The 16,867-nt window shown below is 33.6% G+C and overlaps 2 protein-coding genes across 5 annotated transcripts; one reads left to right on the plus strand and one right to left on the minus strand.

Moving 5' to 3' along the window:
* Positions 1 to 3,092: 3,092 nt before the first annotated feature.
* Positions 3,093 to 6,965, minus strand: LOC143540975 (plant UBX domain-containing protein 7-like). 4 transcript variants are annotated; one of them, XM_077033909.1, is made up of 10 exons: positions 6,828 to 6,965; positions 5,228 to 5,337; positions 5,044 to 5,154; positions 4,771 to 4,966; positions 4,624 to 4,701; positions 4,451 to 4,519; positions 3,882 to 4,025; positions 3,672 to 3,783; positions 3,340 to 3,602; positions 3,093 to 3,257 (listed from the first exon to the last, which is right to left on the minus strand). In XM_077033909.1, exons 1-10 carry the CDS (start codon positions 6,927 to 6,929, stop codon positions 3,093 to 3,095), a joined length of 1,350 nt encoding a protein of 449 aa, XP_076890024.1. In that variant the 5' UTR covers positions 6,930 to 6,965. The 4 variants fall into 4 exon arrangements, with proteins under 4 accessions (XP_076890024.1, XP_076890023.1, XP_076890025.1 ...); XM_077033908.1 differs by having other exon boundaries at positions 3,340 to 3,611; XM_077033910.1 differs by having other exon boundaries at positions 3,340 to 3,783; positions 5,044 to 5,146.
* Positions 6,966 to 12,490: 5,525 nt separating this feature from the next.
* LOC143540977 (lignin-forming anionic peroxidase-like) lies at positions 12,491 to 14,936 on the plus strand. The gene is made up of 4 exons (XM_077033911.1): positions 12,491 to 12,754; positions 13,056 to 13,238; positions 13,344 to 13,509; positions 14,502 to 14,936. The coding sequence occupies exons 1-4, from the start codon at positions 12,530 to 12,532 to the stop codon at positions 14,894 to 14,896; spliced, it is 969 nt and encodes a 322-aa protein (XP_076890026.1). The 5' UTR covers positions 12,491 to 12,529; the 3' UTR covers positions 14,897 to 14,936.
* The last annotated feature ends 1,931 nt before the right edge of the window (positions 14,937 to 16,867 follow it).

Consider the following 16,867-nt stretch of genomic DNA (forward strand, 5'->3'; position numbering starts at 1 on the left):
ACTGGTGGCAGCTTGGACGGTGAAATTGATGTGGGTCAGAATAAAACCGGCACTTATATAGTTTACGATATCAATAAGTACTATACTTTGAATATAACTTAAAAAAAAATTATACCGTAATGCTGTAGAAAAAAATTAACTGTGTTTTCAACAAAATCGAAGTTAAAGCAATCGATATTTAGAGATAATGGCATAAAAGTTCATTGCATCAATAGTTGATCATGATGGAGTGTATGAAGTATATAGATATCAAGAGTTATTCTATTTTATATATTTTAAAATATTATTTTGGTCGAATTTAGTATTCAATTACATTTTATTTCATTTAAGGCTATTGTTGCGTTGTTGATCAAACCTAATATTTTGATTATTACAATCGCCTATAGGCTATAGATAATGGCTTGTCTTTGATATTTGAGACTATATGATAATAAACTTTGTTATATGAGTTTTATCTAAGTGTATGTTACAACGTAAATGATCTTTTTTTCCGCCTTGTCTGATCTTTTATTGTTCCGTTTTATATGGTACGTGACAAATCGCAATCTTGTATTCCGTCAAACACCAAATTAAAGTTGTAATAAACTAATCAAAACTCATAAGAGAAATAGGCGAAAACATTTAGTCTAGGGCTTAGGGGTAGTTGAGGGCGGACCTTGGAGCAGCTGATAAGGTTAATGATTAGCTGATAAGGTTAATGATTGTGGTCTAGAGACCACGAGTTCAAGTCGTGGAAAAAACCTTTTACACAAAAAAATGTAGGATAAGGCCATGTACATCATATCGCAAAGCGATCTGGCCTCTCCTTATACCCTACGTGAACGTGCGAGACTAATACGCACCGAGTACACCCTTTTTATTTTAACTAACAAATAATTAAACCGACCAATTTTCATTAAATGAGTTGTTTTGTCGCGTATCGTATTCTAAAATAAACATTAACACATAAGACATAGGTCAAATATTTATTAAGTTCATTTTGATGATACAATAAAACACTAATACAACAAACTTTTTTTATTTATTAAATTGGTTGGTAGTGTAAGACATGTGTAAACACAAGTCAATAGAAAGTTTTATATAAAACAAAATGTAGGCTTTTTAGTAAATAATGGTTTTAACTAAATATTAATTAAATTATAAAGTGTTGGCTTTATGGTTATTAATTTGTTTATTATAATTTCTTTTTGAAGCACTAATTATAAATAATTAAAATTGGAATTATACATGGTGTAGAATTGTCGACAATTGTTATTGTGATTGCCAAATTCCACTAAATTTTGTGGGCATAAACATGTGATGTTATTGCATGTATTGAACAAGGTCGTCTTAGACACGATGTAGTTTGACCAATATTTTCTTACTTACAAATAGTGTAAAAGTTTGTAAATTACTTGAGACTGGTTCGCTAAAAGTTTCAATCAAGTCAAGTTTAAACAAACTCAAGCCCAAGCTAGACCATAATTTGAGACATGAGTATCATATACCAAGCTTGATTAGGCTCATGATTAAAACTTGCCAATGATATATACAAACTAACGTACATAATAAACCTTCATTTATAGCATGATTATTGATAGAGTCTGAGAAAAATAAGATAAGGGCAAACATTAGAAGCTCCACTTAAACTCGTGCTTAAAAATCCATTTTTTTTACATGCAGAATATAATAATATATTGGAATGTTGGGTTTAAATCATCTCAATTATGTCTTATTGACAAATAACGGTTCACCGTCAACTTCAAAAAAAATATATTACATACAAATATTGTTATATAAGATTATGATAAAAAATAATAATTAAATAATATATCTAAAATATATATGTAAATAATTATTGAAAATAATTAGCAAGCATATAAAAGTAATTAAATAAAATAACGAATAACATACAAGTAGAGACAAAGCGGATTCAAACTTTCACATGAGTCAAGCTCGAGCTATGGATAAAGCTCAGAACTAGAGGTGCAAAAAAAATGGTTCCGGACCCGACTCTACCCTACCCGCGGGTATGGACCCGGCTTTGACTTACCCCAGAACTGTACCCGGAACCAGAACCAACCCAGAATCGGTTCCACCGATACCCGAAAAAAACCTAATGGAACCAATCAAAACCAGGTCAAATGCATGACTATACCCGGAACCGGTTCCGGTTCCTGAGAATACCCAGTTTGTGCACCTCTACTCATAACTCGTCGAACTTGAGTTCTCCAAGTTAAACGAGCTAAACTCAAACTCTACTAAAATAATCAAGCTTGAACCTCTAATAATGTATCTTTAATTACATTTTTTTTCTTAATAACTTTGTATTCCTTTCAGTTTTACTATTAAATAAAAGTTACTCCTTAAAATGAAGGCATGATTAATGATCATTTCTGATTTCACTTGATATGTTATTCAAATTAGCCCTACTTGCGGTGCGCACATATGATGTATATATGTGTGAACCCTTGGGTGGGCAAAAGTGAAATTGCACTAATTTTGACGTTATTTTACTAATCTCGTGAAAATAACGTTAAAAGTGACGGACGGTTAATCAGGCATCATGTAGTGGCGTTGATAGCCGAAAGACAAGGGTACATGCACCGATCAGCCGGTGTCCCGATGATTGAGTGCTATGTGCCTTATGTCCAAGGCTTGATGCAAAACTACTATCGAGCCGGGGGTCTCACCGGAAGCAGCCTCTCTATCCTTATGGGGTAGAGGTAAGGCTGTCTACATCTTACCCTCCTCAGATCCTACTATAGCTTTGCTATTGGTGGGATATACTGAGTACGATGATGATGATGTTATTCAAATGTAATAAATTTAAACAGAATATACTGAAATTATTAGAATATCAACTCATGATTATGATGCCATCATATCACAAGTGACATCAAAATGATCAAATTTTGATCATCAAGAAAATACTCATCAAGAAAATAAACAAAAAAAGGATTATATATAACCATATAATCATGTATACATAAACAGCAGAGAATAAATAGAATCATAAACAAAACATCGAATTCCATTGAGATGACCAAAAAAAGTCAAAAAGAATCCAGAATTCTAAACCAAAACTGTTTGGTGCAAAGATCATATCATCTTTATTCCCAAGTGACCGAAATCATTGAATTCGCCAGCCCCAACTGGTCAAACGTTGACTCACAGTCAAAGTCCAAATCCTTCACCGCACCAGGAATCGCATGAGTCAATCGAAACCGCTTTTCATCACTACCCTCCAAGTTCTCATGACAAAATGACCACAACAACTGAAAAAAAACAAATCATTTATCAATCAAAGATCAAAAGTCAAAAGTCAAAGGTCAAAGGTCAAAGGTCAACGAATGTTACTTGTATCGGATCAGCACGTAAAAAGTTCCTCTGAAGCCTGCGTCCATCTGGAAGACGAACACCAACTCTGCAAATCAAATTCCTGTCACCCTTCGGTTCTTCAGGCAACGGTGGATAACTAAAATTTTCAGATTTTCGAATTTCTTCTTTAATATTTATAACATCTGAATCTTTTAACGGTTCTTTAACGCTATTTTCCATCGTTGTCTCCATCGATAACGCTCGTGCGACTCGCACATTTTCATCTTCTTCATCTGTTCCATCTGCAACCACTGCAACATCACAAGTCAGTAATGGTAACAAAGTCAACAGGTTCGGGTCAAAGTCATAACCTGACACAGCTTGGATTTTGGGAGGCGGGGCCTGAGAATCTTCTCGTGGGCGTTTGTGGGACACTCTGATATGATGATTGTTAGGGCTACCATCCATGAACTGCAACAAATCCTGTTACAAAAATATGATTTTTATTTTTTTCAAATTTGAGTACATAATTTATAAAAATTCACATCTTAATTTTCCAATAATTTAATTACAGTAAGTACCTCCAACAAACTTTCTGGTTGAATCATACCGCGCCATGAACGCATTCTTTGACCCGTAACAGGGTCAATGACGAGAGTTACAGGAACAGTCTCCAATTTGTAGTATGTTTTTATCTTTCTGCCCTCTTCTTCATCATCACATACCTAAATGCATAAAAAAATAAACACAATTTTTATAAGTTCATAACTAATCTGAATTAAAAATTAATAAAAAAAAGTCCAAATATTAATAATCAGATTCTGCTTATTATTAAACGAAGAAAGTGATTTGACAATTCTTATATATGTTTCCCGGGAGTTAGTTAATACCATCTAAACATTTTTAAATTAAAAGAAACTACGTTATTTAACTTAATATTTTGTAATTACATGTATTAATTCTTAAAATCAATCTAAAAGTGCTGCTTTTGAGTTAAAAAAATGTTATGATCAAACGAAAACCGCAAATCAAAAACATTAATTTCTGCAGATGCTTTCGTTTTGACCACAACCCAGTTTGACCCAAACTTGTTTTGACCCGAGCTTAATTCAACATTAACAAAGAAAGAAAACATGTAAAGAAATATAACCTGCCAAAAGATGAAATTGGAAGTGATTGTTTGAGAAACAGCTTCATTAGCCCACGTATCCCGGTTAAGCTACACAAAAAAAAATTAATAAATTTGATATACAAAAAATAATAATGTGTGACATAATATAATTTTGTTTGTAGTAGATTATAGATAATATCATAATATTATACCATGTGTGAGCTAAACTCTTTGGTAGATTGTAAGTTCACTATAAGCCAGCGGTCTTGCGCGTTTGCAGCTTCTTTTGCCTGCCAATGTAACAAATAATATATAAACGTTAACGAACCATGAATTTTTTTAAAAAATTTAATTTTTACCTTCTCAAACTGGCCTTGAAACATCAAAGCAAAAGGAGGGCGGTATAATGTAGCAAGATTATCTCGTGGTTTACGACGTGTTGATGTAGTAGCCCCTTGATTCGTTTCCCATACGCCCGCATGTTTTAACTCGTCATCAAAGTTGCGGAAGGGGACCACCGTACGCGGTTCAAGCGGATTGTTACCGAATCTTCCTCTTCAATCATAATAATATCATTTAATTCGTGTAAGTGTGCAATAATAAGTTTCTAATTAATATAAAACACGACATACCCATAGAGCAACGGAGCGTCATAAAGAACGTCCCTTTTCACGGGCAGAGGCGCACGAATGTCACAGCCATCATTTTCGACATTATCGGGTCCCACGTGATTCTCTGACCCTCTAATGAAACAATTTTAAAAAATGTAAACAACACAAATAAACAGAAAAATTATCAAATTAGACATCTACATACCCTGTACTCTGTTCGGGTAAAATCCCGTCATTTTCTAGTGGTGCTGGTGCTCCACCGTCATTTCCGACGTAAAAAAGCTGAATTGCTTCATCAAGCTTCCAGCTTGTAGCCTGAATGTACATAGTATCAGAATCATGAATATGAATATCCAACAATTGTTACATTATCAACTCAAAACCATAATCTTCATATATATAAATAAAGATAAAAAATTTAAACAAATAGTAACTGTTTTCTTGATGAATCGATTAAGATACTAACTACTTATGTTCTTTAAACATATTTAATTCCTTAAAAGAAAGACCAAAATGCCCAAATGCAAAGCCTTAACCTTTAATAGTTATACACCTTCAAGCCATAATAATATCATAATATTATAGTCAAAACATAATTAAAAAAAGTTCTTGAAGATCAACCTTAAAACAAGATTGGTGTGTCCATTTTCCAATATCAGCCCAAACTAATCTTCAAAAAAAAAGGCTGTTTTGAAGATAGTAACTACTTATGTTCTTTAAACATATCAAGTTTTTACTCTCCTTAAAAAAGACCAAAATGCTGCAAAGCCCTAATATTTAATAGTTATACAACCTTCAAGCCCTAATATCATAATACTAAGTCAAAACATCAAAAAAAATGGTTACTGAGAATCAACCTCAGACCTTAAAACAAGATTAATGTTTCCAATATCAGCTCAAACCCCTAATCCTCCCACACACACACATACACACACAAAAAAAAAAAAAAAAAAAAAACTGTTTTTAAGATACTACCTATATTCACAAAACAAGTTTTGATTCCGACCAAAATGCCCAAATACAAAGCCCTAATTTCATAATAATACTACACTCAAAAAATCTTTAAAAAAAGATTTTTGAAGATCAACCGACAACCTCATGTTCTGCTAGTTTTGATTCCTTACAAAAAGACCAAAATGGCCAAATGCATAACCCTAATCTTCATTAGCCATATACCTTCAAGCCCTAATATCATAACACTATTCATACCATAATATAAAAAAATTTAAAAAAAAATCTTAAGGATCAACCTACATATGTCTCCAACATCCCCTCAAAACCCTAATCTCCAAAAAAAAAACAAAAAAAAAATTGATAAATCAAACAAAAAATAAAACTGTTTCTAAGACACTAAAAAAGACAAGTTTTGATTCCTTAAAAAAGGACCAAAATGCCCAAATGCAAAGCCCTAATTTCATAATAATACTACAGTCAAAAGATCTTTAAAAAAAGATTCTTGAATATCAACCTACAACCTTTATCTTCTGTTAACAAGACAAGCTTTGATTCCTTAATCCTTACAAAAAGACCAAAATGCCCAAATGCAAAGCCCTAATCTTTAATCCTTATACACACCTTCAAGCCCTAATATCATTCATAATACTACAGTCAAACCATAACAAAAATAAATAAATAAAATAAAAATTCTTAAACACCAGCCTACAACCTTAAACACATAATCAATGTTTCCAACATCCCCTCAAAACCTTAATCTCAAAAAACAAAAACAAAAAAAAAAAAAAAAAGACACTTTCTTGATAAATCAAACAACAAATAATATTATTATTAATTAAACAAAGAAGAACCTGTAAGAACTGTCTAGCAATATCTGGAGTCTGGCCAACGGCAATTTCAAGAAACGAAGAGACCATCATCTGCTCATCAATTTCAACACCGTCACCGTTCATCTTCGATTATTATTATTATTCTTTCAACAATGTATTGTATTAATCAATCAATGAGAGTTAATTACATAAAATTAACCAAAACCCTGATGGGATATTGGATCGGAATTCAAGTTAAGTTATATGATGAAGAATTGAAAATTATTATTATTATTATATAATTTTTTTTAATGAATAGAGAATTTATATATGGAAACAGGGTTACTTAATCCCAAAGTATTATTATTATTATTATTATTATTATTATTATTATTATTATTATTATTATTATTATTATTATTATTATTTTGATGTGTGTTTTACCCCGTAATTTCGGTGATTAAATTGACATTAGTTATTTTTTATATGTTTAGATAATGAATTTTGAAATTAAAATTTGTACTAAAACTAAAAGATTTCATTTAGGGTGCAAAACTAACTGGTGGTTATTAGCTATAGCTTTTTTAATATATTTAGGTGTTTGGCAGAATAGCTGAAACTTTTAATAAAACCGGTTGGGTGTCCACACGGTGCGGTGGAATGGGATTGCAACCTGACATCAGCCGCATAATTAGTATCGGTATATGATTCACCTGATGATAGTGCACACATAACCCAAATGTAAACGTGTAATTCGTGCAAGGGCAGTACGTGTGTAACCGGTGGAAAAAGTCAAGAAGCAAAGCTGAAATATATAGTAATTTCAAATAGATAATTTTTTAAACCATCCTGTTTTGATCCGAATCTCGTTCCGACCCGACACTGTTCTAATCTGAAACATGTTATAATCTGTCCCTTTTTCGACTCAAAACCGTACTGACACAAACCGAACTAGATTAACCCAAATGTAAACGTGTAATTCGTGCAAAAGCAGTACGTGTGTAACCGGTGGAAAAAGTCAAGAAGCAAAGCTGAAATATATAGTAATTTCAAATAGATAATTTTTTAAACCATCCTGTTTTGATCCGAATCTCGTTCCGACCCGACACTGTTCTAATCTGAAACATGTTATAATCTGTCCCTTTTTCGACTCAAAACCGTACTGACACAAACCGAACTAGATTAACCCAAATGTAAACGTGTAATTCGTGCAAAAGCAGTACGTGTGTAACCGGTGGAAAAAGTCAAGAAGCAAAGCTGAAATATATAGTAATTTCAAATAGATAATTTTTTAAACCATCCTGTTTTGATCCGAATCTCGTTCCGACCCGACACTGTTCTAATCTGAAACATGTTATAATCTGTCCCTTTTTCGACTCAAAACCGTACTGACACAAACCGAACTAGATTAACCATTTTTGTATTGACTCGTTCCAACCTTAATTTGGTTTTACACATTACCCGAGCTCGCCTGACTCGACTTGTTGCCGATCCTAACCGGTAATCACGAAATATGCTATTTTTTTTAAGTTAAAAAAGTATAGCAATGTCATACTCAACTTAAAGAGAATAAAATACTCATTTTTATGATATAATTTTAAAAAAAAAAATAATAACGTGCGAAAAAGTTACGAACTCTTCAAAAATCGTGGGGGTAGTTGTTTTTTAATAAGAGTTAAATACGTAACTATTATATAAATTTACAAAAGTTGTTAAAGCTACAAGTTTTTTCAAATATAAAAGCTATAAGTTTTTTTATCAAATGATAGTAGTTGGAGTTTTTAGCTTCACGTTTTTTCTCCTAATCTAAAAGCTTCAAGCTACTCTCATCAAACAAGACTTTTTATTAAATATGAGTTTTTTCTTTAAAGCCTGTAGCTAAAAGCTTATAAACGCTCTTTGTCAAACATACGTTGGAAGTGAAACTTCAAAAAAAAAAAAACAAGATTTTTATTGTTTGTTGGTAGGGTTGTTCATAAGTCGAGTCCGAGTCGGGTCAGGGTGGTTTCAAGCTCGAGCTCGAAATTAACTGTAGAAAACGATAACCAAAAGAATAAATATCAAGTATATAAATCTATTGTAAGAATATAATATACGCGCTGAGTTCCTGAGTTCATTTATGAAAAGAAATAAAAGGAAAAGAAAGTTTTCTCTTCTTATTTCTTTTGCCATATCCTCTTTCTCTTCAATTTTTTTTCCTTTCTAATCTTTCCAATTTGGATAGATACAAATTCTCTTATTTTACTCATTATTTTTCTCTCTTATTTTCTCCTTTTCTTTCCTTTAATGAAACTCGGGAACACTCCTTTTATATTTTCCTTCTCTTTACTTCCTTAAATGAAACTCGCAAACACAACAAATTTTTTCCATCCCTCATTTTCCTTCTCTTTCCTCCTTTAAATGAAACTCGGAAACACATAAGTTATTTGAGCGCTAAGAACACTTCTAATGCAAAGAGGCGTGAAGCCATTTGAATTGCGTGGCAAATTGTGGACGAGCAGTGACGAACTTAGCCATATTGTGGGTGTGGGGTCATGGTGAAAAGTTCAGTTCTACAAGCTGTTTCCGAACGAAAAAAGGTGGGCCCATAACTTCCAACATGCTCAACCAATTCAGCTTCCACAACAAATTATCTTGGTTTAAGAGCATGTTTGGGTTTGGGTTTGAGTTTGAAAATGCTTATTAGCTTTTTCAAAAAGCCAGGATTTTGGGCTTTTGAAAAACTGTTTTTTAACCTTTTCAAAAAGCTAAAATAGAAAAGATTTTTATGATTGTCAAACACATTTTAATTTATTGGCTTTTTAAAAACATTAAAAGCAAATAAACATCCTATTGGTAAAAAGAAAAAAGGACCCACAATCACGTAACATTCATTGAAGCATCTAAACATTCCAACTTTCAAACTTCAAATAATATAGTTTCTAACCTTCAAGTAAAAGCTAGAAAAAGAAAAGCATCTACTCTAAAATCGTTGGTTGGTATCTAGGGGACGATCAAATGAGCAATTGGAAAGTTTAATAAAAGTAAGGCTTTCAATTAATATAAAACGAGATGGTTCTACTTCTTTTTACGCAAGTCATGGTGATTAAAGACATGACAGAGGAAATGAAGAAGAAGGTCAAGTAACTTGTTGTTTTTCATAAATTGTTTCGTAATTCCGTTGTTTTGTGAGAGGATCGTTTGACTGTCTGGTTGTTTTGTGAGAGGATCGTTATGTGATGTTAAGGTTCTGAACTATTATCTTATGATATGCAATTGAATATCTTCCATGTTTGTTTCTTTAATTTGGTGGTGTGATGTGGTGAGGTTGACGATGATGAAACACTTTTTAATTATTTTTAATCTTGGGTGATGTGGAAAGTAAATTTGTATGAGAGAGAAAATTATGGTGGTAATCAATCAGTATTTAGTAATTAAAAACAAAGAAAAAAAAAGACAAATTAAATTAGCATCTTCCATAACCATGTCTCTATTCGCCGCCACCCGCAAACCGGGTTGTCTCATATCGTCACCTAGCGTCGCTTGTTAACTCTTGGTGTCTCAACCGGTTATTCATTAACCGAGATATATATTTATATCATTGGTAGTTAATAATAAATTGTTTATTATATCCGTGCTCGTATGATTTGTAACCGGATCCTGTCGGGTTTAGTTTCGGTGCTGATTACTCGTTTACATTTCGTTGCGTATTTATTAATTAATAAGATTAATTATTATTTGTCACATTTATTGAACCGGGTTTAATAAATAAAATTTTGACTGATCATCACTGAAACCAAACAGCTACTACCCCGCAAATTCCGCAATTATCAATAATTAGAAAACAAACACTAAAATTATGTTTCATAAGCAAAATAAAAGTAATGTTACACCTTTTGTTTACATATTTATTTTTATCACAAATGGCTTATTACAAATTGTTTATTATACATTTATACACATTTGACATAGATGCAATAATATCACAAGTGGCATTACACAAATAACAGTGATATTTTACAAATTAGTAAAGATCAATTGATGTTTGAATGTGAAATTCAGTCCACAAAGTTGCCAATAATCAAGATACAACCAGATACACTTCACCATACCTCAACAGGCTGTCAATTTTTAATAGTAAAATAAATAAAAGTAAAAAACGGATTAGTCTTTTTAATAATACTAATTAATTTTTAATAGTTAATTATATTATTTTATAAATAATACTAATTATTAGCTTTTTTAAAAAACAAAACAAAAGTAAAAACATATAATACAATAAATACAAAAAGATAAATAAAAAATTAGGAGTTGTCAATTCAAATGTCAAATCTGACAGGTATTGTTCACACTTGTCATTTCGAATGGCGGATGTTAATACGATACGTGTCATTTCAAATGATGGATCGCACAAAAAATGCACCACATCCGTCATTTCAAATGACGGAACACCAGCTACTTGCCACTTCACCCGACAAACACTGACAACCCCTATATTTAATCAGATATTCGCCCTAGAAACTATTATCACTTTCTCTCTCCTAAAAACCATTTCCAATACATCAAATTTCCTATTTTGAAAAAAAATTCATAGAAGATGCCCATGAAAAGCTTCAGGATGGAAGATTGTGATGGTAAACATGCAGAAGGAAGAGAGGATAAATGGTAAAGTGAAAAATGAGAGAGTGACGGTAAAGATCAGAAATCAACACCACGCATTGAGAACTTGTACGTTGTGCATTAAAAACCCTAACAGAGTTGAATAGTAGAGTTACCTCACATTAGCATTCCTCTTTTTAATATATAGATTAATGAGATTCTAAGTGGACCGCAAGAATTTTGGGCTTATTATGTTTAACAAACATGGGCTCTAGTTTAATATATAATGGGCTAAAAGTTTATAAAAAAGTGTTTAGGTATAATGGCAGAGGTGGGCAAACCGGGTTTTTTATGAACCGGAACCGGTTCCGTGTTTGGTCAACAAAGTCAAGAAACGGGTTAGGTGGGAACCAGTTTCTGTTATGGTTAGGGTTTAACCGGTTTTTCCAGGTTTTTATCAGGTCGTGTCTGGTTTTGACCGGGTAGAGGTGGAACCGATTCCGGTAAATCTGGATTGTCCTGGATCCGGGTATGGTTCCAGGGAGAAATTGAAACCTTGTTCATATCCACGGGTTGGGTAGAATCGGGTCGAGCCCGGAACCAGGTTTTATGTTCACCTCTACCATAGGGGTCTTTCTCCCCCCCCCCCCCCCCCCCTCTCTCTCTCCATAGAGTTGAGTTCAAAATCCTAGGACTTAGTGTTCAAAAATTTGAGTATCCGTCGAAAACTAGTAAATATACATAACACATACCCTAGACCCTATATCCTCACCGCCATGTCCACTAAAGGCCATGTGGAAAGGACAAGCGATCGGATAAACTCTAATAATATCTTAGCACGGCTATTCTAAACTCCAACCTGGACCTCGTCGCACCCGGATCAACTTGCTTTGAAACCATTTAATGCATAGGCATTATTTACTTGGTCATTGCAAATTTGAATTCTAGTGTCAAGAAAGGTGAACTATGTTATAAATACTATGGCTCCACATGTTAGGCTTAGTCTAAGAGGCAAATTCAAAACAATGAAATAATAAATGAACCACTTGTCACAATGTGTATATATATCTCAACTCATGACACTCATTTCATGCAAACCAAGTTTAATAATAATTAATAAACCTTTAAACCACAAGGCTAAAGCTCATTTTCAGCTACTTAATCACATGGATTCTCATCAATCTCTTCATACCATTTTTGTTTTTGTCATCATTTTAATTCTTTCATTAAACAATATGGAGATCAATGCTCAGTTGTCTCCTACTTTTTATGATACCACATGCCCGAATGCACTCGCCACCATTAGAACTTCTATTAGAACTGCAGTGTCACGTCAACGTCGCATGGCGGCTCTACTTATTCGTCTTCATTTTCATGATTGCTTCGTTCAGGTTCGTTTCGTTTGTCACCTTTCGAAGTTTGACCATCAGGCCCACTGCAACAATTGTTTCAAATCTTTTTCAGACTTATATACGTCTAAAATATAGTTGTTAGTCGAGTTTATTATCTATTATATATATTTATTATTATTTGATTTATCATTTATATTTAAGTCTGTTTGTTAGTTATTATACCAACTATAATTTAAATATTAATATGGTTATTAACGTTTTATCATTATCGTTGTATAACTCAATATATGTTTCAGTTCTTTTGAATTCTTACACTTATGTAAAAACATAAAACTTGCAGGGTTGCGACGCATCCATTTTACTAAACGATCCCGCGACAACTGAGAGGACAGCACAGTCCAATACTGGGGTTGGAGGCTATGAAGTTATAGATGCTGCAAAATCTGCTGTTGACAACATTTGTCCAGGGATAGTTTCATGTGCTGATATACTCGCTGTCGCAGCACGTGATGCTTCTGTTGCGGTAATACATGCTTTAAATATATAAATAATCATTAATATAAAGTTAGTATCTTGTGATTCTTGCATGTTTGTATTGATCAGTTATGAATAATTTGAAAATATTCAGGTGGGTGGTCCTTCATGGTCAGTAGGACTTGACAGAAGAGATTCTCCTGATGCAAACCGAGCACGAGCTGAGAGTGATCTTCCACGAGCCGATCAGGATCTACTGTCGCTCATTAGTGATTTTGAGGCAAAGGGTCTAAATGAAAGAGATATGGTTGCTTTATCTGGTTAGAATTTAAAAACTTATACCCTATATATTGTAGCCAAATTATGTTTAAGCTAAAGTTTTAATTTGTAGGAATAATTATATAATAAGGAACTTGTAAACTTATACCATATAATTTGTAGCCATATTATGCATAAGTTAAATGTTTAATTTGTAGGATAATTATATGAAAAGGAACTTATAAACTTATACCCTATAATTTGTAGTCATATTATATGTAAACAAGGAAGTTATAAATTTATACCTAGGGGTGTTCTTCGGGTTAATTTTTTGGGTTTCGGGTTTTTCGGATCGGGTTATTCGGGTTTCAAAGTTCAAATATTAGACCCGAAACCCAACCCAAATCTCTCACAGTTTCTTCGGGTTCGGGTAGTTCGGGTTCGGGTTTTTTTGGGTTGGGTTAATCGGGTTTCGAGTATCCTAAAACACATCAATGATTCAAAAAACTACAACACTAAAACAACAGCTAACATGTTCTTTTTCACCGTAGCGTAACAACCAATACTAATATAATCGTCTTCGATATGTCATGATTAGGGTTTTCCATTATGGTTGTTTTTAGTCATAAATCGGAAACATTAGTAAGCAATAAACAGTATATCCACAGTAGCAGGGATGATAACATTTGATATCAGACAATTATTATTTGGTTTTAAAACTAAAAGTTTATTTGGGTTGACCGGAAACCCAGAATTCAAACCCAATAACCAACCCGAATTACTTCGGTTTGCGTTTGTGCTTATCTTTTCTCGGGTTCAGGCTCATTAGGTTGGGTTAGTTCGGGTTCGGGTACGGGTTTTTTGGGGTTAGGTTCCGGGTTTTGGGTAAAAGTGACAGCCCTACTTACCCAATAATATGTAGCCATAGTGTAAGCTAAATGATTAAATTTGTAGGAAAAACTATATAAGAAGGGCAACAAACTTGGCTACTGTATTTAGTTAATCATTTCATGTCTCTATTTTATGACACATGAACTATATTTTCAATAACCAGGGTCTCATACCATTGGTCAGTCGCAGTGTGTTGCATTTCGAGCGAGAATATACAGTAACGGATCGAACATAGATGCGAATTTCGCTAGCACACGTAGACGCAACGGCCCAGCGAATAGAGGACCCGGAGATGGAAACTTGGCACCACTTGATTTGGTGACACCAAACTCATTTGATAATACCTACTTTAGGAATCTTGTTCAGAGGAGAGGTCTTCTTCAATCTGATCAAGTGTTGTTTAACGGTGGCTCGAGTGATAGCATTGTGTTGGAATATAGCAACAACCCTTCAAGATTTGCATCAGATTTTGCTGCAGCCATGGTTAAAATGGGAGAGATTGAGCCACTTACTGGTGCTAGAGGAAGCATAAGAACTACATGCAGTGTTGCCAATTAAGAAAAAAAAAGTTACATGTTTATTACTTACACATTTGTATTTAACCCATGTTAAAGTAAAATCTTGGATTGTCTTTCTTTTTTTAGTAAGTTTTGTCATATATGCCATTTTCCATAATTGTAAATTTGATTCAAATATCATGCATATTTTCATTTGCTAGTGTTATTGTCAAGACCATGACGACAGTATGTCACAAATGATTGATTTTAAGTGTTTGATGTCAAGTTGTAAGAACCCATTTAGAACCAAGATACTGAACACGGTGTATAATTTAATGTTATGAAGAAAAACTTGTTAAATTACATATATATAACTTTTATTGTTAATATAGCTCAGTGATATTAAGGTGTCTAATAAGGTGGAAACCTGCCAGATGGTGAGGATTCAAGCCTCATATTGGACAAAAACGGTGTAACATTTGCCGTTCAAAAAGAATATATAAGATAACTAGATATTAACGAAATACATGATAATTAAAGTTGAACATACATATGTAACTAGCTAGTAAACATAACATGTACTCTAAACGAATTGTAAAGTTTTGCAAATCTTTATTAACCAGAAAAATATAAACGAACCTGTACAAACTCTTGAAGCATTGTTAACATCATTCACCAACTTTATAATCGAGCACTCCTCGTGTTCAAAGATTTTCAAATCAACCAAAGAGCTAACGCCAATATTGCTGGTATTACCTTACCTTTCTCTCTCAACACATTGTGTTGTGCACGTAGCTCTAGAAAGGATTGTACCGATTCACACATACCGCTTGTAGGTAAATTCACCCACGGAAGGATGATTGACCTAAGTAGTTTTATGTCTGCAATATACGTACCAAAAGATGAGTAGTTTCTTTATGTTGGCCGCATAAACGACATCTCAAGATCGACATGATTATACTTCCTAAAGATGTAACATAAATTAAATAGTAGGCCGGCAACATCAACACAAGCCAAACGAATGACAAGTGACTGTCAATATTCACATGTTAGTATTTGTTTTATCTGTAGCAAACGGTTTTTATTCTCACTAAAAGAATGTGTCTTAAGAGTTCGAAACAGTTAGTTATATACTAGTTATTTTGTACATTGAATGTAAAATATTTATCTTTTTTAGGTTTACATATATGTTATTTATATAATATTAATCGGGTACTTGATACTAGGAACGAATGAGAGATGTATTAAAAATTATAAATATATTTGTCTCGCGTACGTAAAGCGGTCATTTTTGTGTGCATTTTGCTTTTTCTAACCAAACGAATAATATAAGTTTAAGTTTAGCAAATCGATACGAAAAAAAAATGGGATAAAAGTATTCTATGTTAAATAAATAAGGAAACTCCATCCCATATGGAAAGTGAGAAAGAAACGAAAGCACTTTATAAGGAAAGAATTTTTCATGGTAATGTTCTTATATGGCTAACCACTCTTAGTGGTCCTAGCGAAGGGTGCGATTCGCACCCGACGCGCACGGGCTCGGGCTCCGGCACAGGCACGGGCTCGGGTGAAGGACGATGGGGGCAATGTGGCGCTTTGATGGCACACTTTGTACTTCGCACGCTCGCATCGACGTGAGCCGCTTGAGTGGATAACTACTTCGCGCACGCGAAGTAGCGATAAAGTAACTGTGTCGATGAGCAACACGTCATAGGACACGTGTCACCACGTGATGACATGTGGCAAGCCAAGTTGTCAAATCACCAGAGCTATAGGTCTACTTCGCGCGACGCTAAGAAGTAACTTTTCTGTCTATAAATAGGCAGCCATGGGATGAAATCCCAATCAAACATCACACTTCAAATCACTCACTTATTCTCGAAATTCATGCCATGAACCCAACGTACCAACATTCCGACGATTGTTGTCTCGAAGTATGTGCTAGAACCCTACCGAGTTATTCTCTCAATTTTCCACCGACTAGTAGAAGTGCTGCCCGAGTTAAGCTTAAGCATTTCCTATAAACAAGCCA

This window comes from Bidens hawaiensis, unplaced genomic scaffold, assembly GCF_021521415.1.
Source record: "Bidens hawaiensis isolate Kalapana, Puna unplaced genomic scaffold, B.hawaiensis_p1.1 tig00012418_1, whole genome shotgun sequence".
Lineage (NCBI taxonomy): Eukaryota > Viridiplantae > Streptophyta > Magnoliopsida > Asterales > Asteraceae > Bidens > Bidens hawaiensis.

Coding starts and splice junctions, on each gene's coding strand:
- LOC143540975 (XM_077033907.1), bottom strand. CDS start 6,929: ATGAACGGTGACGGTGTTGAAATTGATGAGCAGATGATGGTCTCTTCG. Junction 4,702..4,770: donor TTCAAGGCCAGTTTGAGAAG/GTAAAAATTAAA, acceptor TTACATTGGCAG/GCAAAAGAAGCTGCAAACGC. Junction 4,520..4,623: donor AAGAGTTTAGCTCACACATG/GTATAATATTAT, acceptor TTTTTTGTGTAG/CTTAACCGGGATACGTGGGC.
- LOC143540977 (XM_077033911.1), top strand. CDS start 12,530: ATGGATTCTCATCAATCTCTTCATACCATTTTTGTTTTTGTCATCATT. Junction 12,755..13,055: donor TTCATGATTGCTTCGTTCAG/GTTCGTTTCGTT, acceptor TAAAACTTGCAG/GGTTGCGACGCATCCATTTT. Junction 13,510..14,501: donor AGATATGGTTGCTTTATCTG/GTTAGAATTTAA, acceptor TTCAATAACCAG/GGTCTCATACCATTGGTCAG.